At 39.6% G+C, this 24,163-nt stretch overlaps 2 protein-coding genes across 2 annotated transcripts in view; one reads left to right on the top strand and one right to left on the bottom strand.

Annotated features, from left to right (window-relative positions):
- The window catches only part of LOC121956126 (myosin-11-like), a 29,978-nt gene extending 21,599 nt beyond the window's left edge, over nucleotides 1-8,379 (top strand). Inside the window, 14 exon segments of the mRNA XM_042504243.1 lie at nucleotides 227-433; nucleotides 706-810; nucleotides 1,305-1,457; nucleotides 1,621-1,869; nucleotides 2,086-2,298; nucleotides 2,387-2,599; nucleotides 3,119-3,280; nucleotides 3,461-3,589; nucleotides 4,630-4,718; nucleotides 5,219-5,342; nucleotides 5,470-5,678; nucleotides 5,858-5,966; nucleotides 6,062-6,234; nucleotides 8,158-8,379. Of these exon segments, the coding sequence (XP_042360177.1) occupies nucleotides 227-433; nucleotides 706-810; nucleotides 1,305-1,457; nucleotides 1,621-1,869; nucleotides 2,086-2,298; nucleotides 2,387-2,599; nucleotides 3,119-3,280; nucleotides 3,461-3,589; nucleotides 4,630-4,718; nucleotides 5,219-5,342; nucleotides 5,470-5,678; nucleotides 5,858-5,966; nucleotides 6,062-6,234; nucleotides 8,158-8,167 (2,145 nt within the window). The 3' untranslated portion in view covers nucleotides 8,168-8,379.
- A 2,955-nt stretch (nucleotides 8,380-11,334) lies between these two features.
- Nucleotides 11,335-22,920, bottom strand: nde1 (nudE neurodevelopment protein 1). The gene is made up of 9 exons (XM_042505374.1): nucleotides 22,736-22,920; nucleotides 22,069-22,208; nucleotides 21,064-21,217; nucleotides 17,705-17,853; nucleotides 17,220-17,356; nucleotides 15,833-16,099; nucleotides 15,652-15,737; nucleotides 14,935-15,080; nucleotides 11,335-14,522 (listed from the first exon to the last, which is right to left on the bottom strand). Exons 2-9 carry the CDS (start codon nucleotides 22,152-22,154, stop codon nucleotides 14,474-14,476), a joined length of 1,074 nt encoding a protein of 357 aa, XP_042361308.1. The 5' UTR covers nucleotides 22,155-22,208; nucleotides 22,736-22,920; the 3' UTR covers nucleotides 11,335-14,473.
- Between the last annotated feature and the right edge of the window lie 1,243 nt (nucleotides 22,921-24,163).

Raw genomic sequence — 24,163 nt, forward strand, 5'->3', positions numbered from 1 at the left:
TTCATGTAAGAGGTCCAGAACAATACCAGCACAACATGCCAACATAAAGTCAATAAATTGTTGGTCCAACTGTTTTTGTTTAATATTTCTATAGAAAACACTGATATACAGGCAGTAAGAAAAAAACATCATCTAAAGAAATATTTAAAGAATAAAGACAGATGACCATGAAAATTAGCAAAGAGGTCTTGAAGTCCCTCAGTTAACACCATATCTCTCTGTCCAGGTGAGAGCTGGTTTGGAGAAAGCCAAGCAGGCTCTGGAGAAGGAGTCTGCAGATCTCAACGCTGACCTGCGATCCCTCGCCAGCGCCAAACAGGACGTGGAGCACAAGAAGAAGAAGGTAGAGGGCCAGCTGAATGACCTGCAGTCACGCTTCAACGAGAGCGAGCGGCAGAAGACCGAGCTGGGGGAGCGGGTCTCTAAGATGACTGTGAGTCATAGGATATTAATGAATCGACACTGAAGCACTAGACTGTTTATTTATTCAACACTATTTGTATCTAAACTGTATGAATACATTAAGGTAAAAACTCATACGCATTCATCCCTCCTTAAATTTTGATTTATCCTGGTATAATTACTGGTGGAAGAGAAGATAGAGGGAGGGACAAAACTGCAAATATGGAGCTTCAAAATACACTTCTTCTGTCGCTCTCATTTTCTTTCCGTCTCTCTGCTTTTCTTCCTCTTTGCCTCCACCAGATGGAGGTGGACAGTGTGATGGGTCAGTTGAATGAAGCGGAGGGAAAAAACATCAAGCTGAGTAAAGACGTCTCCAGTCTGTCCTCCCAGCTCCAGGATGCACAGGTGAGGGACAACCACGTACAGCAGTTTGTAAAGTTGTAGTTCTTTTTTAGCAGTTCTGCTTTGAGCTAAAAGTTAACATCAGCATGCTATTAATGATAATGCTAATACCCCCTTGAAGGTGTTATGTTCACCACCTTTATTTGGCACATTGGCATGCTACTATATGCTAATTAGCACCAAAGCCCAGATACAGCTGAGGTTAATGGGAATGTCAGTAATGCATGGCAATCTATAGTTGTTAAGAAATTTTGAGAAAAAACTTACAGGAAAAAGTCAGCAAGTTACTGGAGTTGTCAAAATACAACTTCTGGAAGCCATTAACAAAATTTAGTGGTGGTGCAGGAGTCAGAGGATCACCAAAGTCAGCTCGTCTTCTCGGGAACATTTATGTCTGTACAAATTTATTTGAGAGATTTCAGTCTAAGGCACGGTGGTGGAACATCCTTGCCGCCAAAGGACAGATTTCTCCTCGCCTCCTCGCCCTTCTCTTTTAGGAGCTGCTGTCAGAGGAGACCCGTCAGAAGCTGAATCTGTCCGGACGTCTGCGTCAGATAGAGGAGGACAGGAACAGCCTGATGGAGCAGCTGGAGGAGGAGACAGAGACCAAGCGAGTCGTGGAGAGACAGGTCTCCAGCCTCAACATGCAGGTCAGTAACTTCAGATGGATAAAAAGTCTGAACTGAGGAGACAAATCAGTGGTGATACAATTAAGGAAAATAGATGACTATTTTTTTATGTAATAACATCACGGAGAACCCTGTAGAAACATGACAAACCACTCAAAGCTCTCACTGTTTCCCCCTCTGTCAGCTGTCTGACTACAAGAAGAAGCTGGACGAGATGTCAGGGTCGGTGGAGCTGCTGGAGGAGGGGAAGAAGCGTCTGCAGCGTGAGCTGGAGGCGGCCAACAGTGAGTATGAGGAGAAGGCGTCGGCCTATGACAAGATGGAGAAGAGCCGCAGCCGGATGCAGCAGGAGCTAGAGGACGTCCTCATGGACCTGGACAGCCAACGGCAGCTTGTCTCCAACCTGGAGAAGAAACAGAAAAAGTTTGACCAGGTCTGACTAAAATTGTGGAAGATTCTTAGTTTGTTTTGTCTATCTGAGAGGGAGTACGGTGGGATTTGTCCACCATCCTTTACATGGAAAGATGTTTAAAATGTGCCAACAATCCTTAATAAAAACCTTTCTCTGTGTAGAATGTTTCTGTACTTTCAGTTCATTTTACATTCACATCTAACCTCCTGTGATCTCCTTTGTCCTTGTATCTGGCAGATGCTGGCAGAGGAGCGCGCCGTGTCCTCTAAGTTTGCGGAGGAGCGGGATCGAGCAGAGGCGGAGGCGAGGGAGAAGGAGACACGGATGTTAGCTCTAGGCAGAGCGCTGGACGAGAACCAGGATGCTCTGGAGGAGGCAGAGAAGACCATAAAGGCCCTGCGAGCTGAGATGGAGGACCTCATCAGCTCCAAGGATGACGTTGGAAAGAGCGTAAGAAGAAACTTTTGAACATGAATGAACACCTTTCTTCTCTCACAGATATCATTTCTGATCTTCTCTTCTCTTCATCCTCTATCAGGTCCATGACCTTGAGAAGGCCAAGCGTGGCCTGGAGGCCATCGTGGAGGAGATGAGAACGCAGATGGAGGAGCTGGAGGACGAGCTACAGGTTGCTGAGGATGCCAAGCTGCGCCTGGAGGTCAACAGTCAGGCCCTGAGAGCTCAGCATGAGAGAGAGCTGCACGCCCACGATGAGATGGGCGAGGAGAAGAGGAAGCAGCTCCTCAAACAGGTGGAGTACAACCTGCTGCAGCTCCTCTTATGCTCTTATGCTCATTTACAGTATTTTCTGTAACTTTAATATTCACCTTCTGTCTGAGAAAGCTCCACTTAAGAAGGCTCTCCCTAAGCCCCTCTCCTGAAAAAGCCCAGTTTCCAGGTTACATCTGTCTCTCTGCGCTGTCTTTGCAGCTGATAAATGACTGTAGTGGAAAATAGCAGCACTTTCTACTGTGGAAAATTATCAATAAAAGCTACTAAACCAAAATCTGATCTGAAAATGGGGAGAAATTACCAACATTGGCAAAAAAAAGATGACATGTTTACCAGATGTTAGCATGTAGTTTCATGTAGCAATGTAGGCTACGTAATGTAAACATTTGTAGAAACTTTAAAAACAGTCGTGGTTCGGGATTAGGGCGTGTGCTCACCCACGCTTTGTTATAAAATCTAATAAAGGACTAAATCAAACCAAAATATAGAATTTAAGAACAGTATGTCTTATGTCTCCTCCCTGCTGTCGCACCATCAGGTGCGCGAGCTGGAGGCGGAGCTAGAGGAGGAGAGGAAGCAGCGAGGTCAAGCTACAGGCAGCAAGAAGAAGCTGGAGGGGGAGCTGAAGGACATGGAAGATCAATTAGAAGCCACCAGCAGGGGGCGTGATGAAACCATCAAGCAGCTCCGCAAGCTCCAGGTCAGCTTCAGAACAACTGAACCTGGGCTGATTTTTTTCATACCACTATCTTTAAACATGCTATAGTGCTTCCTGTAATTTTGTATTCTTGTTGGAGTGGTTACTGAGCATTTCTACAATTGTCAACCTGATTTAGATGTACTGTAAAAACGTACTTGACTTCGTCCACTGTCTTCACAGGGCCAGGTGAAGGATCTCCAGAGAGACCTGGAGGATTCGCGTGCAGCACAAAAGGAGGTCCTTGCCTCAGCCAGGGAGTCTGAGCGCAGATCCAAGGCCATGGAGGCCGACATCGTCCAGCTGCACGAGGTGAGGCCAAACTTCAGCTTCAAAATTCAAGCTTGTTTTCCGTTATCATTTACGATGTTAACGCATTTAGTTTATGCTGCTGCGTCAGCGATAGCCATCGCCGCAGTAACTATCTTTCCAGTTTGTCCATCCTGTTCTCGTAAATACAATATTTCAAGAAAACCTTGAGGGAATTTCTTCAAATTTGGCAAACAACTGAACAATAAATTGATACATTTTTGGTGTTCAAAGGTTAAAAGTAAAAGTCACTGGTGCATCTTTGTCTCATTCTTGTGAATGCTATATCTCAAGAACATCTTGAGGGAATTTCTTCAAATATGGAACAAACATTCATTTCGAGTCAAGGATTAACTGAGTATGATTTGGTGGCAAAAAGTCAAGGTCACTGTGACCTTGCGTCCATCTCATTCTTGTGAAAGAACAGAGCACAAGAAGAAGAACACCTTCAGACAATGTCTTCCAATTTAACACATATGTCAACTTGGATAACAATAAACTGATTAGAATTTGATGTTAGGAGGTGGCCAGTAGCTCGCCTGGTAAAGCAGCCCCCCGTGTACAAAGGCGCAGCAGCTGCAGGTATTTTTTCAACCCTGTGGCCCATTGCTGCATGTCATCCCCTCTCTCTCCCCCTTTCATGCTGTAGTTGTCCTGTCCAATAAAGGCGAAAAACAAAATCAAAAACAAAACAAAAATTGTTAGCCAAAGGTCAAGGTCACTATGACCTTGCTTCTGTGCCATTTTCATGAATTTCCTCAAATTTGGTACAAACGTCCACTTGGAGTAAATAAACATGCTGACTTCATAAAGACATGTTTTTGGCCATAACGCAAGAATTCATTCATTGTAGTTTTGTTATTCTGCAATACAATCTTTATAAAAACCATGAAAACTGTCATTTTTGAAATTAAGAAATAAAGGGATATAAAAATAAAAAACAAAGAAATAAAGGGATAACATGATCTTTGTTTGTGTTTATTAACCTTCTTTATACCAACATAAATTTCCTTTGTCTTCTCACCTTCTGTTTGTCTGTCCAGATGCTGGCAGCAGCTGAGAGAGCTCGTAAGCAGGCTGAGACAGAAAGAGACGAGCTGTCCGAAGAGCTGGCCAGTAACTCCTCTGGAAAGTGGGTGTCTTATGTTACTACCATACACATTTTAGGTTGCAAGACAATGTAAACAAGAAGCTCAGGGAAGGGAGATTATGTGACTGATGGAAAGAGACGCTTGTTATTTCTGGAGACATGGCACTTTTAAACAGCAGTCATGTTTTAGACCTTCGAGTGTCCAGTTCCCAGGAGGACAGGAAAAGCCAGGTGGTCACCAAATCATTTAGAATTATTCTCTGGGCACTGTGAATATTCACTTGAAATGAAATATAAATGTAGCCAGTGGTTGTTAAGATGTTTGATGTGTGTTCAAGAGTTTAAGAAAATGGAAAAAAAACATCTAGTTATTAGCAGAGGAGAGGCGTCTTGATATACCAGTATCCATGATAACCGTGATATGCAAAGCTTATAAAGAAAGTGCTTGAAGGTGTAATAAAATCTAAGTGTCATCTCCTCTTATATTTACTTTCCAACCTCTACCTTTATTTCCTCTCTCTTCTCCCCCCCCCCCTGTTCAGGTGTTTGCTATCTGATGAAAAGCGTCGTCTGGACACCAAGATCAGCCAGCTGGAGGAGGAACTGGAGGAGGAGCAGGCCAACCTGGAGAGTCTCAATGACCGGCTGAGGAAGAGCCAGCAGCTGGTAGGTCCAGGGTTACAATCACACTGCAGAGGGTTTAGCTCTGAGTGGTGTTTCCATAGCATAGTAATATTTAAATCCAAGCTACGTTCCTCTCTCTGAGTGTTTCCCTCTAACGTGTGCTACACAGGTGGATCAGCTGGGTGCAGAGCTGGCAGCAGAGAGATTGTCCTCTCAGAGCAGGGAGAGCTCCAGGCAGCAGCTGGAGAGACAAAACCGAGACCTGAAGGCCAAATTGCAGGAGGTCGAGGGCCAGGGCCGCTCCAAACTCAAATCCGCCATTGCTGCTCTCGAGTCCAAATTGAGAGAGGTGGAGGAGCAGCTGGAGATAGAGAGCAGGTACTGGTGAATGTTGGGAAATGGAGTGTAAAACTAACAAACTGCACTGAAACACAGAATGAAGATGCATCAAGATTAAATCACTTCTCTGAATGCAAGCACACCATTTAATTATTTTTGTCATAGTTATTTAGTGTGTTAGTGTTAAGACAATTATTTTGTGTTATTATGTTGCATAGAGAGCGTCAGGCCAATGCCAAGAACCTGCGTCAGAAAGAGAAGAAACTGAAGGATTTAACCATCCAGATGGAGGATGAGAGGAAGCAGGCGCAACAGTACAAAGACCAGGTAACTCTGATCATGATGTTAGCAAAACAAAAACAGAGGATCAAAAGAATCATGTAACGGTCAACCAGTAAATGAAATGTCTCTGCTTTGTGCAGGCGGAGAAGGGCAATGTGCGGGTGAAGCAGCTGAAGCACCAGCTGGAGGAGGCGGAGGAGGAGTCTCAGCGCATGGCAGCAGCCCGCAGGAAACTGCAGAGGGAGCTGGAGGAGGCGAGCGAGGCCAACGACACTCTGAGCAGAGATGTGACTTCACTCAGGAGCAAATTGAGGTACCAAAGGGCCCCTGAACTCTGCCACTGAGGCATGGGGAGAGAAAATAAATAAATAAGTGATTTATCAGGAAACCTATAATAACACGTGGTTTGACAGTAACCACAATTCTGCTCTGTAGTTAGATTATTGATTGGAATTTTTAGGCACAAAACAATATTGATATTTGTGAGGTTTGTTTTTAACATACAAACATATTTTTGATTTTAAAAAATTGCTTTTTTAAAAGAGGTTTTTACAAGACATCTACTGAGTGGAACATGAACTTGTCAGTGCCTCTAGTAAGGCTGAAACGATTGGTCGATTAAGAAAAGTAGAAAATTCAACTATGTAAAAAAGCAATAATTGAGTTGTTTTAAAGCAAAAATCCCATTTTATTTTTAATCTTGTGCATCTAAGTTATTTATCTTTTGAAAACAAGTAAAAATTCTTGTGTGCACAAGATAATCACAAGATCATTTTTTGTGCTTAAGATGAATAAGTTGTTTCTACAAAATAACTTGTTTGCACGCAATTTTTTTTAAAATTCCCCTTTTGAGACTTTAGGGGCTCCATAGATTAGTTTTCTGTCACAGTTAACTGAACATTTCGGGTTTGTGAAATGTCGGTTGGAGAAAAAAAACATTTAACACCTAATTAGGCTCTTGCTAAAAATAATCATCTTAAGTTTATACTATGCAGGATTTTCCAAAAAATAATAAAAATGAAAATTATCCCTCTGAGTCATCACATATGAGCCATTAAACGTGTGTGGCAGTGCATTTTTCTGCTGAGTCTCTGCTCTCTGCCTGTATTTTCTTATTTTCATCTTATTTTCTGTGCTGGGGACGTTTATGGGCATGTACCTCCGCAGCGCTCAGGTGAGATTGAGGCTTTATGAAAAAGAAGCTACCAGATACCAGACTGTAAGCAGCAGATATAGAGAGACAGTGCTGAAAAGATGCAAATATAGCGAGGTGAAATGCCAAAAGAGAGGAAATATGGGTTTGGCTTTTACTTTAACTTTCACTGGCGTGCTTACAAACAGTGAATGGCAATCCTGCACAGTATACCTTTTACTGAATTAATCTTATATTTATGAAAAAAATAGTTGAAGACTAACTAGACTAGAATGCTGGAAGATGGAGCGAGCCACCAGGATCGACACGATAAACACATCAGATTAACAATTGCAGTTGTAGTTGTAATCCTCAACTGTACTTAAAGGGTTAATTCACCCCAAACTGAAAATTCAGTCATCATGCCAATGGAAAGTTGGGTGAAGTTTTTTAGTGCACAAAACACTGCCGGAGGTTTAGGAGGAAAAGGTGTTGCACCCATCTCCCAAAAAATTGAAGCAAATGGTGACCAGGATTCAAACATTAAACCAATACATAATAAAACCACAACATGCCTCCATACTGCTTGTCTGAAGGTATCAAAGTGTCCTGAAGCCCCGACATGCCAAGTTGTTTTGAAAAATTTCACTGACACCATGTTTTAGCCTTGTTGTAGACTGACTTTCCATCAGCATGAGGGTGAGCAGATAATGACTGAATTTTCATTTTTGGGTGAACTATCCCTGTAACATTTGCTGCATTGTATCTATGTACAGCATATCAAATTAATATTTCATCTTAAAAAAAGGAGTATAATTTCTTAAAATCTCCCTCTGAAAAGAAATGCGTGCATTTCCAAGCTGTTAGGCTAGAAACATAATTTGAAGTAAAATAGTACTTTTTTACTATTACAGGTATCCAGCTCTTCCTGCTGTCATAAACACAATGGTGTGGCAATAATAAAAAATACTTTCATCCTTATTCGTTTCATTAAAGCGTTAAACATTTGTAGTGTCTGAAAAAAGAACTGTGAAGGCATGAGATCATTTTTGATTTTAAATTTCCTCTTCCTCCTTTCATGTCCTGTTTCACACCTATCCTCAGACACCACTGATCTGCAAACTGTCCTTAAAGCTTCCTGGGAATGTTCTCCTCTTCCTCAATGAGCTTTTCTCTTTTTCTCTCCAGTTTACACCTGCTGCAAGATTTCAGGGGCTTCAACTTTTTTTTAATCTTGCTTTGCAACAAGCCACCTTTCTCTATCCTTCATCTCCTTCTGACCCTCCTCTTCCTCCTCTTTTTCTTCCTTCAAATGTGTCGGGTGTTCCCAGGCGAGGTGGCGGTGGTGGCGGGGAGGCGGTGTTCAGCAGCCCCAGCCCTCGGAGCAGCAGTGGCGGTGGCAGCAGTTTGAGGAGCTTGGGGCTGGGAGGGAGCGTCAGCCGGAGGAGCACCATCAAGGAGAACTCAGTGGAGATGCAGGAGGAAGAGCCTCCATCCCGGTCTCCGTCTCCTCCTATGGACCCCCAAGGGGAGGTCTACAACTACTCCCCCGACGAGTAAAGGGGTTTCACCCAAGTTAAGTGGACAGCAACTGTCCCAGAAATATTTAACACATTTCATTTAAATTATTTGAAGGTTTCCTTTGAAGGGGAAAGCAACCATAAAGGCTGCAATGTAAACACTTAATGTATGTTCACACCATCCATTTACATCCACTAAAACCGTCTGTTTTCTGCCACTGACAGGCTCAGGTTACTTTTCTAAACTTCTATCAGTAAATCCACCAGACTCCATTTAAATAAACTGATTTATCATCATAAATCACACTTCATTCAAAGAAAATGAAAAAATAAATAAATAAACTCACAAAAAACATCTTAGTATGTCTTGACACTTTTCCAGAAATCACCAACTCTGGTTTGCTTGAAATAAACCCTTGAAAGGATAGATCACCCAACATTAAAAAAAATCACGGGTAAAAAGCATTGCCCTCACCTCCCAAACAATTGAAGCAAATGGTGACCAGGATACAAACATTAAGTCATTACATTGCAGCCTGTTTGGACACTGCAGCCAATATTGGAACAATTTCAAAAAATGTTGTTCCTATCAGTCACTTTGATAGAAAAACACAGGAAAATAGGTACAAGTCTAATATATCCAACTTACCCTTTGACAATAACATGAGTCTCTGATATTTTAACAGCACAATGGAATTATTTTGAAATTACTACCCCACTTTGTTCATCAAATTATTTTTAAACATTATTTTAGACTTAAATAGTACTACAAATAATTTTTTTTGTAATTTAAATAATCAACAGTAAATCTACAGATGCTATTATACAAAATAGAGTACATACAAATAAAAGTTGCAACTTTGAATATACTCTAATAAAGTTTTTGGTTGTAGCTCTTTAAAATACACTTTAAATTTCATAGATTTAGTCCTGACCACATGTTCATGTGATGGTGATCATTTAGAAATGTTTCACCCGTTTCTGAGAAATTCCATAATGTGAAACTGCTCCAGATGCTCGATTCACAGCTGCTGTTAGTATGCGGGAGACGACAGCCAAAATTTCAGGAACAGAAACAAAACACTGCAGTAAAGCCGCTGAATGTCTGCAAAATATGGATCTCAAATTACACTCCTACAGACAGCTCTTAATTTGTATTTTATTTTTCAAAGAAGCAACATTTGTCAGTGAAGTGTCATGTTGTAGCTTCATGCAAACAGACAGCCACATGACGCACGACTTTTTGTTATTTTAGTTTTCTTTTAATAATCCAGAGTTTCAGAGGATAGTTTGGCTATTGCACTGAATCATTTAGCCATTGCTAATAACAAAACTTCTGTTATAAAACACAGTTCAGAAAACTTGAATCATTTACTCCATTCTGCTCATATGTATTTAAACTGGGATCCACTTTGAAAAGCTTAAAATGAAATTATCAAGAGTTAGGCAAGTCTTTTATTCAGTCCAGCATTTTATTTATTAAATTTTTCGATTTTCAATAAGTTCTCTCTACTGCCAAAGTGCTTTTATTACATCCGTTGACCTCTATACAATGTAGGTCACACTGGCATCAGCTGTTACTATCATCAGCTGGTATAAGAAATAACAGTGGACCTCAAAATGTGTTTGATTTCTCTAGTTTAAATGGCTTTTTAGCTAATTTTACTCAAAATTGTTTGGCTTTATCTGGAGATATAAATCCCAATATTTAATAAAATAATAATTACACAATAAGCACAAAGAAGGAGGTATAAATGATAACAGATTTTAAATCCACAAATAAATTCTACATCGTGAAAAGGACACAAAATTATCTCTAAAATCAAAAGTAGCATCCAGAATCTGAGTTCCAGCTTAGTTTAGGGGGTTTTGTGAACTGAGGTTAGGACAAAGCAGTTACTGTTGTTTTCAATGTTTGTGGAATGATACAACATAATTTATGTGAATTTAATATATTTAGTTTTATTTAAGATAAAATTATATTCCATGTACTTTGAATAATTTTCATGACGTAAAGTCAGTTTTACTAGTTTCAGTTTGTGCTGCCTCATTCGAGTCATAAAATAATGGTTAAAAAAAAAGCAAAAAAAAAAAAAAAAACAGCTCTCCTGACTGTAATCCTCAAAGACTCTTCTAAAACTTTCAAAGAGCAAAAAAAAATATTTTTAAATATTTATTTTTTCCACAATAAAAAGATTGTTTAACCTGTTTTTATCATTGGGACTGTATCTTCATCTGGAAAGACAAATGACATCTGCCCCTTTTTGTGAAAATACAAGCTAAATATAATTTTGTGTAAAAAGTTCAAACATCACAAATAAATATCGATATTGTGATAAATTTGTTCATCTAACTAGCTACAAGAGACTTTAAGGATTCCAGAAAGACCTTCAGAAGAGCAGGAAGTTTAGTTAAATTACCTACTCAAAAGGTTTATTTTTTGGAAAATTAGATGCTTCGCTCATGAGAGGCACAAACTGCAGCTCGGTCTTACTGCACTTCCTAAGAAAATGTTTTTGGAATATTTTAGTATCTGTTTAATTGGAAACCAAATGTAAAACTGTATTTGTAACCCAACTTGTATATTCATTCTTGAGATTAGGCGGTGTGATTCAAACCTCACAGATACACAATATAATATATAACTATGACAAAAGTGAGTTGTACAATGACTGCTGTGATGCAGGACTTTCTGAAGTGCTATTAAACTGCTACTAAATCCTCACAGATGTGTCGTTTCCAGTAAATAAAATCAAGAATCTTTTATTTCAAGTTTTATTGCTTGTTGAGAAACATAAGCAGCACTGAAGGTGAACAAAGAGCACAACAGGTCTTAGCACTTTGTATGTGAGCATGTAAGTACCCTTATAGAGTCATACAAGGCAAAAAAACACCAAACCTCAAATTATTTTCCACATCTGCTTTCACACACTGACCTTTGACCTTTGCAGGAAAGGTCCAGTCTGCCCTGAGAGGCCCCCTGCGAGTCAGTCCTGCCTACACACTGAACCTACAGCCTACGTTAGTGACGCTACAGTAGAGGTACAGTATACAACACTACAAGTCAAACCTATTACATACGTTTTCTTTTTAACATAAAACACAAGTAGCCTTCACTGAAGTATTCATGTCTCCTCGCTAACAGAAGACGTTTCCTATTTCACTCCTGGAGACACAGAAGTAGAGCTCTTCAGTCTAAAAGGTGCCTCAAGACCCAACACATGAGGCTCAATGTTCATTTTATCACATAATAACAAAGCATTGGACAGAGCGAACAACATACTGATCATTTCCTAATCTTAGTGCCTTATGAAGAGCAGAGACAGAAGTGTAACATTTGTCCTGAGCACGGAAAATGAGTCATTTTCATGTCATCTACACGTTAGATTTTGATATTTTCTAGTAGTGTTTGGTCTGATGACGGAGCCAGAGCTAAGATGATGAAGTCATCAAGCATCCTCTGGGGACCGTGAATATCCACAGTATATATTTCACCAAAAAGTGACAAGATCAAAGAGCCCAAAGGTCAGCCGACCAAAATGATGACTAGGGATGTCCACGGTCAAATAAACCACATCAAATCAAATTTTTACTGTTCTCTGTTAAAATTTCATTCATATCAGATTTAGAATCAACTTAATAGCTCTGGACGGGGATCTCAAGAATTTGAATTACTACATTTTATAGACTAAAGCTGCTATTTCCATGTGCCAGAGTTTCCATGTGCCTTAATCAATACTGCTTTTTTCCACTGCTATGGATAAATGTTACTACAAACGTAATTTCCTTCAGGAAGGCTTAAGTTTTATTTAATCTCATTTTCTTTGAGTGCACACTGGGAAAATGTGTCATTTAGTTCAATAAGTACCGCGAAGGGCTCGGATCAGGATCAGAGCCAAATGAAACTTGATCGGGACATCCCAAATTACAACTTCAGTGCTTAGAATTGAACAAATTCCAGATTCCATCATGAACATTTACGGGTTAACTAGGAGTTCAACAATTTAGAAGTGATGCTTGCTCTAACACTGATCTCAGTCATGCAGGGAGAGAAAGTAAATGACACTTCCTTATTCAGAGTCTAAATTAATTTCCTTGAATTACTGCTCGAAAGCTGAATGAGCCATAAAACCAGAAGTAGTAAATGAGGCCAAAACGCTGCATGTAGCTGCAGAGATGGTGATACATCTCTTCATTACTATGAGCAACTTTCACATCTCATTCATTACCGAACAACATACTAATTAAGGCAGCTTTCAAATGCAGAACCACTGATAGCCACTAGATATCAAAAAGATATGCATTCAAAAACTTGTCTTTTTCCCCCATAAAACATTGTGCTTTTAATAAGTCATTTCACTTTGTCACAGTGATAAACAGCTCATTCATTAAACCCTTCAGGCGTTCAGAGGGGTGATTTTGAAACACTGACGAACACGAGTCTCTCATTCCAGGTTCACCACACCAGTTTACTCACTTCCATAAATCTAAATTCTACATTTCAAATCGTCCTCCAAATAATCATGAGTAACAACACATACCAAGTCCATGTTTATCTGCAACAAATTCATCTGTAACAATCTAAAATATTTAGGACTACTAAAATTACCAGGACTACAGTGTGTGTTCAAATCAACTATTGCTTCCAGTCTCTCTGGGATTAGTGCCACTTTCTTTTTTTTTGCCAACTCCTCATTTTCAACAGATGCAGCTCTGGAGACAAAATGTACAAAAGCAGACCATCAAATGTGGTTTTATGTGGACAAGACTGACTGTGTCGTCTAAACAGTTTAAAAGTAGTACTTCAAGACATTCTCAAAAACCACCTCCCTCTCCTTTTGTGTATATCAAAGTGCCCTTCCAGTGTTCAAGGTGTGTCTGAACTAAACATGAAGCAAATTCTCACTTTGGTTTAATTGTGCAGGTTTGACCACTGAAATGTTTCAGCAGACCGCGTTTAACATTGAATGAATGAGACGTTTACTGGTACTAACCTCGTGTATGTGATTTTCTTATTTTCCTTCACACTCATTGACCCCATTTACACTAAGTCGCTACATGTATTTTGAAGGAAATATTGTGCAAAAGAGCAAAGTGTAAATGAATTTACAGAGCGTTTGAAATGGTCTGAAGTCAACCTTGTGAGCCCTTGAAGATGATAAAATCCTCCAAGTTCATGAACACAGTTCAATCATGTGTTTGTGTTTATGGAAAGTTGTTAGTTTGTTGCCTGTTATTGCTAACTGTTAATAATTAACTGCTAAAGTGCACAAGTTTGAATCTGGTGATCTAACCAACGGATGCATATGTGTGGCTGAGTTGAAGTTAGTATTAAAGGGGGGCATTCATGCAGGATTTCATTCTGGATATTGATCCTCTGCAACAGTACAGTGTGAAAAACCTTGTCATGCATTAAAGTAATACAGGTTTAAGATAATGACATATATTTTTCCTGCAACTTCAAACATTTCAGCTCAATGCAAACCTGCAACCCGTGTCTTTTAATGGACTAAAACTTGCTTTATGTTCAATCTAAACACACCTTTTGAGCAAAAGGAGACAAAAAAGGGCAAAAAAAATCTTGTCAAAAGAAAACAAAGGAGGTGAGGTGGAGACATGCAGCACAAGTCCATTAAGTTAGTTCAAGCTAAGTGCGAGTGCCGAAAAGTCCTGCAAATTATGAAACAAAAAAATCTGTAGACTTGAGCTGGTTACAGACATCCCAAAGTGTGTGTATCCATCCATGTGCATCACTGCAGCTCCCAGTGAAAGTGGTCTGTGTTTTGCTGGCCACCTCGTTGATGTGCAACACACAGTACCGTTAAATCCAGGCAGGATGGACGGGAAGGTCCAAGCAGCTCAGAGGAGGACTAAGGATCGAGGTGGAGGACGCTTCACTTTCACAGCAGCAGTTTGGACCCAGCTCCGAAGTCTAACCTCTTCACGAGCCTTTAAAAACACAACACACACATAACACGGTAATCTCGGAATAAAAAACACTTACATCCTTTAAACCAACAAAGAAAAATAAAGATGTGGCAATATTTGGGTTGTGCTTTCCAGTGGTGGAGAGTTACTAATTATGTTTATTTAAGTTCTGTACTTAAGTAAAAATCTTGAGGTAATTGCACTTGAGTATTTCCATTGTTTGCTGCTTTATACATCTACTCCACTGGTACATAAAAAAGTTGATTAAAAAAATCTAGGAGTGATCGTTTTAAAGCTTCTTACAATGACATTTGTGATCCTTTTTTATCAATTCAGGACTATTTTTGCAATATTTTTAACCTTTCACAAGCCAATAACACTGTTTGGTTACTGGTCTGGGCATGAGCTCTAAAGCTGTTGATGTGCATCTCACCCCTTGTTGTAGAGGCCATTTGTAGGATGGGTCTCTGAGGAGTTGTTCTGGCCTGATGCTGCCCCCTGTCCACTAGCGTGACCTCTGCGGCTCGCCGTCTGCTCGTGGACGTATTCCCGACACGACGCCAGCTTGGACTCCAGGTTCTACAGGTAATGCACAGAACAAGTTCAAGTCCTTCCATATACACTCAGCTTTATACACTCACTTCGAAGATATCTAATCTGCACCAGTGCCAAGATGAGACATTTTGTATGGAGACATTTTTTGGTCTTATGTGTTTTTTAACGTTTGACTCCTGGTCATCATTGCTTTAATTGTTTGGGAAATGAGTGCAGAGCCTTTTTTCCCCGTGAACCTCCTGCAGTGTTCTGTGGACTATAAAATATCCCCGATATTTCACTGGCATGAGGGTGAGTAGATACTGAGTCTCTTTAACAACCTTTATCAAAACAGTTTGTTATGTTGTGAAAGTGTAAGATGTGTGTGGCAGAGCCTTTCTTCAAGTTGTCAGTATTTAAAAACATTTTAGAAATGTTCACATCTATTTAGGAACAACAATTATTGACATAACAATGGTTAAAAACAGATCCCTCAAGCTCCAGAGAAGCAGCACTTTGTGTGTATTTGAGAATAAAGTCAGAGGCACCCTGCGGCGTCACATGATGATAAGTCAGTAGCTGATAAAAAAGCACTGGGTCAAAATGTGGTTCTTACCCCGACTTTTCTCAGCAGCTCTCCAACGATGCTCAGAGCCGAGATTCTCGCGGATGTGGTGAGAGGTGTCCCCGAGAGGCTGTCACCTGCCGAAACAAACCATTTCCAAAGATAAACGACAGGAAAACATCAGCAAATCCTCATTATGTCATTGATGTAACATAAAGAAACATGAACTGACCTCTGCTGACGGAGGGAGGCGGGGTGCTGAAGGACTCGGCTGAGGCTGGAGGTCTGGATGGTGTGGCGGCAGAGAGGACGGGCTGGTTAGAGGACAAAGATGTGGTTTTGTCCTCACTCCGTTTGTCTGATGGGGTGAGGGGTGGGGTAGGAAAACCAGCCATGGATGAGGCGGAGGAGGAGGGAGGCTCTTTGACTGCACTGCTGAGGGACGGCTTCCTGTCCTGTACCTGCTGTTTCTGCTGCACTGCAAGCTCCTGTCTCAGGTCTGCCTCACACATGCACACACGCACACGCACACGCACACGCACACACACACACACACACACACACACACACACACACACACACACAAAAGAGAGACCGGTTACAGAACATGTCACAAGTTGTCAAAACAGTCAGCTGTATTCACTTAAGCTGTGAACTCTTAAGTAAACTGCCAGATATGAAAGAATTGCGGATACAAAATATCTTTAACTCCGTGAAACCTGGAGCAACATCACAATTCTTGTGGTGCTTTCAGATGCCTTTCATAAGTATGTAAACTTTTTAAATCCGGAGCACATTGGTGCAGTTTCATTAAAAAACAAGGGGAAAAAGGCAATGAAAGAAGTGTTTCCCAATTTGCAAGAAATTAGTAGATTTAGAAAACATTTTTTTAAATGTTAGGGGGAAATGTCTTGGGATAAACTATATATAAAATTACAAGAATTACAAATTTAAAAAGTTACAAAATTATTATAATTAGAAAAATAAACAACAACAACAAAAAACACATTTTCAGGTCATTTCCTTGTTTTTAGCTCCCTTTCTTTCTTAAATAACTATTTATTTTATTTATTTATTCATTTATTTTGTTTAATTTATTTTAGGTAATTTTCTCATACTTTTTTTTTTATTAATTTCTTGCTCATTTTTGGGGCCATTTCTAGATTTCCTTCTTTCCATTTTTTAAAATTCTTATTTTTTATAATCATGTCTTTATAAGATATTGGTTGAAATTAATTCAATGTACTTTGACTCCTTTTTCTTCCTGAAGCATTCCCTATTCACCAACTGCAAACAGCCTCCTGCACTCCCCTGTTTACTATGGATTCTGTCTGAAGAACAGTATAATTGTATCCTGTTCTCATATATGTACACGCATTACAATATTTGTGTTTATTTTGACTGCTTTCTCTAAAGGAGAGCAAAACATCACATGAAATCCATTCCCAAACTTAGAAATCACAGTCCTCTCTGCAGGTTTACTGAACACTGTTAAGATAATGTTAACTTGCCATTCTTTTCAAAACATATTATACAGCCACTTCAGACCTGTGCCTCTATGACAGCACAAGCTTGTCAAACTTATTTGAACTGACAGCAGGTCAGACAGAGCTCTCTACCTCTGGCCTCGTCCTTCAGCCTCTGGACGGACTCCAAGAGATTCTCCTTCTCGTCCAACTCGCTTTCCAGAAAGGCGTTCCTCTCTATAACCTGGTTCATCCTCTGCTCAAAGTCCTCCAGCGACATGATGGTCGCCCTGAAACACAAAGTGCGAGACTGTTAATGGAGCCAACTGTCATGTAACTGACAGAGGCAGCCAGCCACTTTTCTGCAGCCTTTTTAGCTTGTTTACTTGTATTTAATTTTACTATGAAAAGGCAGCTGGTGGAGAAACAGAGACACTTTAACTGTCCTTTAAATTAAAAAAAACAAGTGAAAAACTATTTTTCAAAGCAAAGGGAAAATTCAGTATACTTTCTCTCTGTTGAGGTTTGTAAAAATGTCTAAAATTGTTTCAGTCAGATTATGAAAGCCACAGCCACACAGGGAGTAAATAATTTCTTTTGTAAAGTTGTAAACAGCATTTTTCGGAGTGCCCTCTGACCTCTTGGTTCTCTCGAGGTCGTCGTTGGCCTGCTCCAGCTCTCTGATGTATTTGTGAAGCTGGTCTCTGACGGCTGTGGTCTCAGCCAAGTCTCCCTCCAGGCTGGAGATCTGCCGGTAGGCCTCAGAGTGCTGCGTCTCATACTTCTCCTGCAGGAGGCCGACCAGAGACAGAAGGGGAGAGAAGATGAAAAAAAGGCAGATTATGAGGGATTTAAAGCAAAACACCTTAAAGTATACTTAATGGCAGAAAATGTTCAGTACCTTTAAGGTCTTTTAGCTAAACTAAGAAACTTTTGAAAAAAGTCCCCTTAGTGTGAGTTAAAGTGTATTCTGCTAATGAAAGCTCACATTTACTTGTCTAAAAACATGCACTGGTGCACAGACCTCATGTGTCTCATAAGTCTAGCTTAGTAGCATCGAAAGACCATTAAACATTAACCAAAACAAGGATTACTGCTTCAGAGGCTCAAAATTCTTCCTCCAAATGTCTACAGTCCTTGAATCTTATCAATGTGCCTTGAGGTTTGTCACTGGTTGTAGTCGCCTCCCTCATCATTGTGACCTGTATGTTAAATCTGACTGGCCTTCTTTGAGTGTACACAGGTCTACACATTGGCTGACTCTGATACACAAGGCTCTTCTTGGCTTAGTACCTACTTATTTATGTACTTTCCTTCAAAAACTAAAAGCCATTATGCCTTGCGTTCTCGTTACCTTTTTCATCGTCTGTTCCTCGTGTGAGGACTGAATTGGGGAAAAGAGCGCTCAGTTATGTGGCCCCCTCTGCGTAGAATACTCTCCAGACTGAATTGAAATTGTCAGAACTCATTTCATTTGGAGCCTTTCATTCTGTCTTAAGAGACAGACAACGCGAGACCATTGAACAGTGCCTGTGTTTTTAAACTGTCATTTGTGTCAAAAACTCCTGCACTTTAATTGTAAGCTAGTTTGCACCTTTAAAAAAGGTGTGTGTCTTAACTTATCTTTTGTTACCTGTCTGTTTATATTTGTTCAGCATGACGTGTGCTGCTGACCTCTTGGCCAGGTCACCCTTGTGAAAGAGATCTCAATGGGTTTTCTTATCTGGTTGAATAAAGGTTAAATAAAATAAAAACCATATGCTGACGTGTGAAATCACAGTCACCTTATGTTACATCTGTGTCTGAAATGACAAATATCTGTCTGTACAGAGCTTCCAGGACTGAGTGCGAAGCTACCAGCAGAAAACAGGTAGGACACAAACTGAAACTGTGTCAGTCAGGCTTCGGCATGCTTTTGCTAAATTCCATGAAGTCTCTGCATACTGGTCACACATGCTTTCTTAGATAAAACCCCTCTACTGTTCTGAAAGAGAGTAGAAAACGTTTCCCCTTCTCAACACAGTCTCATATTTCACATTTTTGTGTGTACAATCATCTAAAGTGAATTTCATCTCTTTTTTTGTTGTCTTCATGTGACAGGACAGCAGTTTTAGAGTGGACAGGGAAGAGAGAGGGAATGACACACAGCACAGGGCCGCAGGCTGGAGTCGAACCCACGGCCGCTTTGGCAAGAACACAACCCCCCGTACATGGAGCGTACGGTCAACCAGGTGAATTTAATCTTAAACCCAAGTCAATTTTTACCTAATCTGACTACACACAAATTAAATAAATACTTTAAAAAAGTCAATTTGTTCTAGTTTCAAAATTATCTGCTGAAAAATCCCTGAGGTGCTATCTGATCCTCTTTGCCTTTTGGCTAAAATGCCTTTCTGTACTAAGAATATAAATAATAAAAACAAATACAACTATTGTTGTCTTTTGTTGCCACTATAATATAGATCTATGATTGAAAGAAAGTCTGCTAAGTGCCTGTTTAACGGGCAATTTTTTCAGTGATTGACCTGGAAATGAATTTAGCATGTTTTTACACACTGGGGATGAAAATTAGCTCCAGCCACTAGCCAAATGCTTGTAGCAAATGTGGCTGCTAGATTTGCTTCATTCACTAGACAAAACACGATGGTGATCCATTGGGTGGCTGATAGATTTTGTAGTCTAGCTGCCATGGTGGCAGGTAGACAAAAAAGTACATTTGAAACCCTGCTCTTTTCTTTATTCCGCCACAGGTTTATATATGGTCAGCGTGAGGCAACTGTTGTGACTGAGTCTTTAAATTTGTATTTAGATTTTGGGAAAGTTTGAGTGTTAATTTCTTGTCCAAATGAACTAACCGATATTTCACTTGTTTCATAGTGTTGCATGAAATACCTTCAAGACCCTTCACATTGTAATAGGCTGACCGTTATTAGTTAATGTGACTTTATAAATGACGATTGTCTGTTACACATTTTCTATAATGCAACAGCCTGCAAAGAGAGGAAGACAGACAATCAGCTGAAACGGCTAAAGGAGAAAGAGCTTCTTTATATTAAGTTGTTTCAAAGAAGCAGCTGAAACATAAAGGTTTGTTCAGGCTTAAACGAGACAGCGTGTTGGAAACCTCCACGGTTGACATGCAAACTTAAATTTCACCTCTGATCAACTTACTACTGGAAAAAAGTATATATTTTACTCTAGCATTACTTACTCTGTCCTGAATGTTGACTCAAAATGCAGGGCACACCATAAGCCCTTTGTTACATAAACTGGGAGGTATACAACCACGTGTTATGATTTCTTGACGTAAAAGTGCACTCACTACACATACTGAAATGACCTCACTGCACAGAGCACAAATGAGGCTTTATAAGCGACACACGGTGCCACCAAAAATTACCAGCTTTTTTTTTTCTTTTCTTTTTTTTTTAAAATTGAGCCACTGTTGCTGAACATCCCTCTTGTGATCTCAGCAGAAAGACAAAGTGAGAAATGTTTTAAGAGGAGAAAGGGGGGTAGGTGACCTGGGACCTGACTGAGATAGTTTTATGGGAAGTACTGCCATCCCCTCCAGACACAGCTCCAGCAAGAGTCATCAGCTGCCTTTTCTGCCCTGAATCAATCCTCTGTGAAAGTGTGTATGCGCTTGTTTGTGTGTTTCACCAGGGAAACCTATTCAGCAGACACCACCAGAGCCCTAAAACTTGCCCTATTATCAGCTGATAATTATGGAAATCCCCGGTTGAATCCACTTTAACAGGCAATCAGCTGGTTAAAATGTTATTAAAATAACTCGATACCCCTGATACAGCATCTTCAGTGTTGGCTATCAAACCGTGCTGTGACAATGGCTTGTATTATAACAGCTTCAGTGAGGTTTACGTTGACATATGACATGACTAATACATCTCCACCACCTCAAACAGTGTCTTTATTTTTAAGTTGGGATGCAGGGTGTTGAAAGTTTTGATCTGATAACTGATAATGTCCCCTTTACCTTGTAGTTCTCCAGTTCCATGCGGAGGCGATTGTTGGAAGAAAGAAGCTCACGGTTTCGCGCCTCACACTGTTTCAGCTCCGTCTCCAGCTCCACCTCGTAGTCCCGACTCATCTGCTGAAACTCTTGCAGTTCCTCCTGGGCTTCCTCTGCACTGCACACACACACGCAGAATGTAAGCCCTATGTTTGTCAGCTTTGGACCTTTTCACAGCAAATCATATTAGATATTATTCAAAATGGCTTATTAGCTTGGATTTTCTATTTTGTTACAGTTAAAAACACAATAATCAAACTTGTGTTTGGACCAAAAACAAACAGACCAAGAAGGTGTTGAAGCAGATGGTTTGCCAGATAATTCTAAACCAGATCTGTTTGGACAAACAACATAACCTGGCCATTTTCCCACTAAACCACAGGAGGCTCTGGTCATTACGGAACACCTCAAGGTTCACAACTGTTTGTCTTGCAGGAGTGTCTACTGACTCTCATTTCTATAAACTTAACTAGAGGGCAGGGAAAATATATAGATTATTTGTTCAGAGCTTATTACGGAGCCCCCAAAAGTCCTTAAAGATTGTTTTGTTTGATATATTGTGCACACAAGTCATTATCCGATTGTCACAAAATGATAACATATTCTAGCAAAATATTAACTTATAAAACAAGATGAAAAAATCAATCGTCTTTTTTGGGATTTCAGCGGCTCCATATTTTATTTATGGAGGGAATAAAAGCACAGTAAAACACTAAAGCATACTTTGAAAAATAGGCATCAGCTAAAAGATTCCAAAATACTTAATCATCCAGGTAAAGGCAACACTGCAGGCAAACAAACATGGAAATATTCTGTCAAATCATGACAGTGTAAATATATAACCCAGCCTTATTGTGTGTACACAGTTAAACAAGTTTAAATTTTTTAAGCTGAAGAGCTGAAGAAGGCAGATGATGGTCTGATGTTTGTTAGAAACAATATAGATTGGGAAGACACACACACACATACCTCTGCTGGTGCCTGGCAGCCTGCTCCTTCCAGTACTCCAGCTCTTCATCCAGGGACCCAAACTCTGGAGGCTCCGGATCCCCCATCTCCAGCCCAGCCCCGGCGGAGAGCTGACTCTCCTGCCACACACCAACGCTGGTCTGTGGAGCAATTCATTAAAACAAAGCATTTAGACTAGTTCCGGTAGATAGAAATTCTGAGTTTAAATCTTATTACTGACATTTAAAAGCATATTAAATAACCTATTTTTATTAATTCAAGTGTGCCGAATTGAACAATAGATTATATCGATTCATAATACATCTTAACTTTTCTCAAATTCGATAACATGTCACTTAAGCCCCTCCTGAAATAAACTTGTTACAATATTTACACGGAGTTTGGTAAAAGCAAGCTGAACTAAAAAACGGGAACCAAAAGCAAACGTTGCCTTAAATATAACGGGTAATTTGTACCCTCATATCGTACGTAACACCTGCTTTTATAAACAAAGCAGCGGGTTAGCTCAAAATACTAACAACTTAGTATGGAAAACACGCCATGAGGAGAAAGTTAAAAGTATGTTCTTAGCTTGTGAATAAAAATAAGTTAGCTCGTTCAGCTAACGGAGTTTAGCGTTAACCATTTAAATCCCAGCTGAGACAGACACAACACAGCTATAACTTACGCTCAACAGTTAGCTTCTTTCGACGCAATGTAGACCAAATTGTTCTCTTTGTAAATCCTCTTCGTGTGTCGGTATAACCACCGACAAAAGATAGTCGGTTAAATTTGGAGAAACCGTAGAATAAAACTATAAAGGGACTTTCTGAGAGTTGGGAAACACAAAGTTGCCACCGTCTTGGGAAGACGTCGAACAATACAAATTGCCATTCATATTGTCCAGACCGACTCACCAATCGCAAGTTAGATGACGGTCTCGTTACCTGTTGCTATTCGTCAATTATCAGTCAATCAAATGCTGATAGGCGGGATTATAACATTATCCAATCAGAGGAGTGATATCAGTGTCAGAGTGGTGTCTGCGTAATCCTCACAAACGTTGTGTGGCCGTGCTGCCTTCCAGTGCTGTCGGAAACATGATAAATATTTGTAGCCTATACATAACATGATAAAGTAGTGCATTCGGGGTAGTGGTTAGTTGTTTGCAAGGTTACGCGGTTAATTTATTTTTAATTGTATTGAATTTATGAAGATGCATATGGTTGCAAAATAAAATATAGTCTTAATTTTAGCCGTTACACTCAAAACACACAGAACATAAATAATCAAATTTGAATTGAATTAAATTAAATAATATACATATTACTTCTATACAAATCCTAAGAGAGTCTTTGGTGTAAAGTGTTATTACTGAATATTAGCTAAATAAGCAACTACTTTCTGGCTTTTTGTTAGATAAATATAACATAATTACAATTGTAAATGTAAAAAATGAATAAATTGAAACAGATGTTTATCTAGGCTACAGTTAGTTAGTATTGTAGTGTACAGAAAACAGTAAAATGTGCTTAATGTATTACCGTTGCCTCTGTTTTTAATTTCAAGTGGCTGTCCAGAATAGAAAGAATGTAAAGTTTAAATCTTTCTGATGCTTGAATTATTATTTCCATAATAGTGACACCCTTTATAATAAGACATAATATACAACCATGCACAAAATTAAGCTAACTGAATTTGCATTTTATATCTCTAAATCTGAAAATATATATATATATAATTATTATATTATATATATATATATATATAGAGAGAGAGAGAGAGAGATATATATATATAGATATAGATATATATAGATATATATTATATTTGGACTAGAGCTGCACTTAATTAACTTCTGCCCTGTAATACAATGCTGCGCATGAACAAAACAGCACAAAAGCTCAAATAAAACACTATTTTATTTAGATCAAGTAGTTAACATTGACTTTTTTTTTGTTAATAGACTCAGTTATTAGATGTAAATATGAGCAAGTGTGTTGTATTTTCCATCCTCTGCCTCACATCATGATGTAAGGCTGTTGTATGGTGGTTTTGTTTCTAAGGGTTAGCAAAAGAGGGTGTGTGTTAAACCCACGTCTGACGGCATCTGATT

The sequence above is a fragment of the Plectropomus leopardus genome, chromosome 17 (assembly GCF_008729295.1).
Source record: "Plectropomus leopardus isolate mb chromosome 17, YSFRI_Pleo_2.0, whole genome shotgun sequence".
Classification (NCBI taxonomy): domain Eukaryota; kingdom Metazoa; phylum Chordata; class Actinopteri; order Perciformes; family Serranidae; genus Plectropomus; species Plectropomus leopardus.

Bases quoted from the DNA above. Each gene is read 5' to 3' on its own strand.
- nde1 (XM_042505374.1), bottom strand. From the start codon at position 22,154: ATGGGGGATCCGGAGCCTCCAGAGTTTGGGTCCCTGGATGAAGAGCTG. The intron at 17,357-17,704 runs GTCAGAGGGCAC...TTTGTGTTTCAG, and splicing joins GACCTCGAGAGAACCAAGAG to GGCGACCATCATGTCGCTGG. The intron at 14,523-14,934 runs GTGAGATGCACA...GTGTTTTTAAAG, and splicing joins AATGGCCTCTACAACAAGGG to GCTCGTGAAGAGGTTAGACT.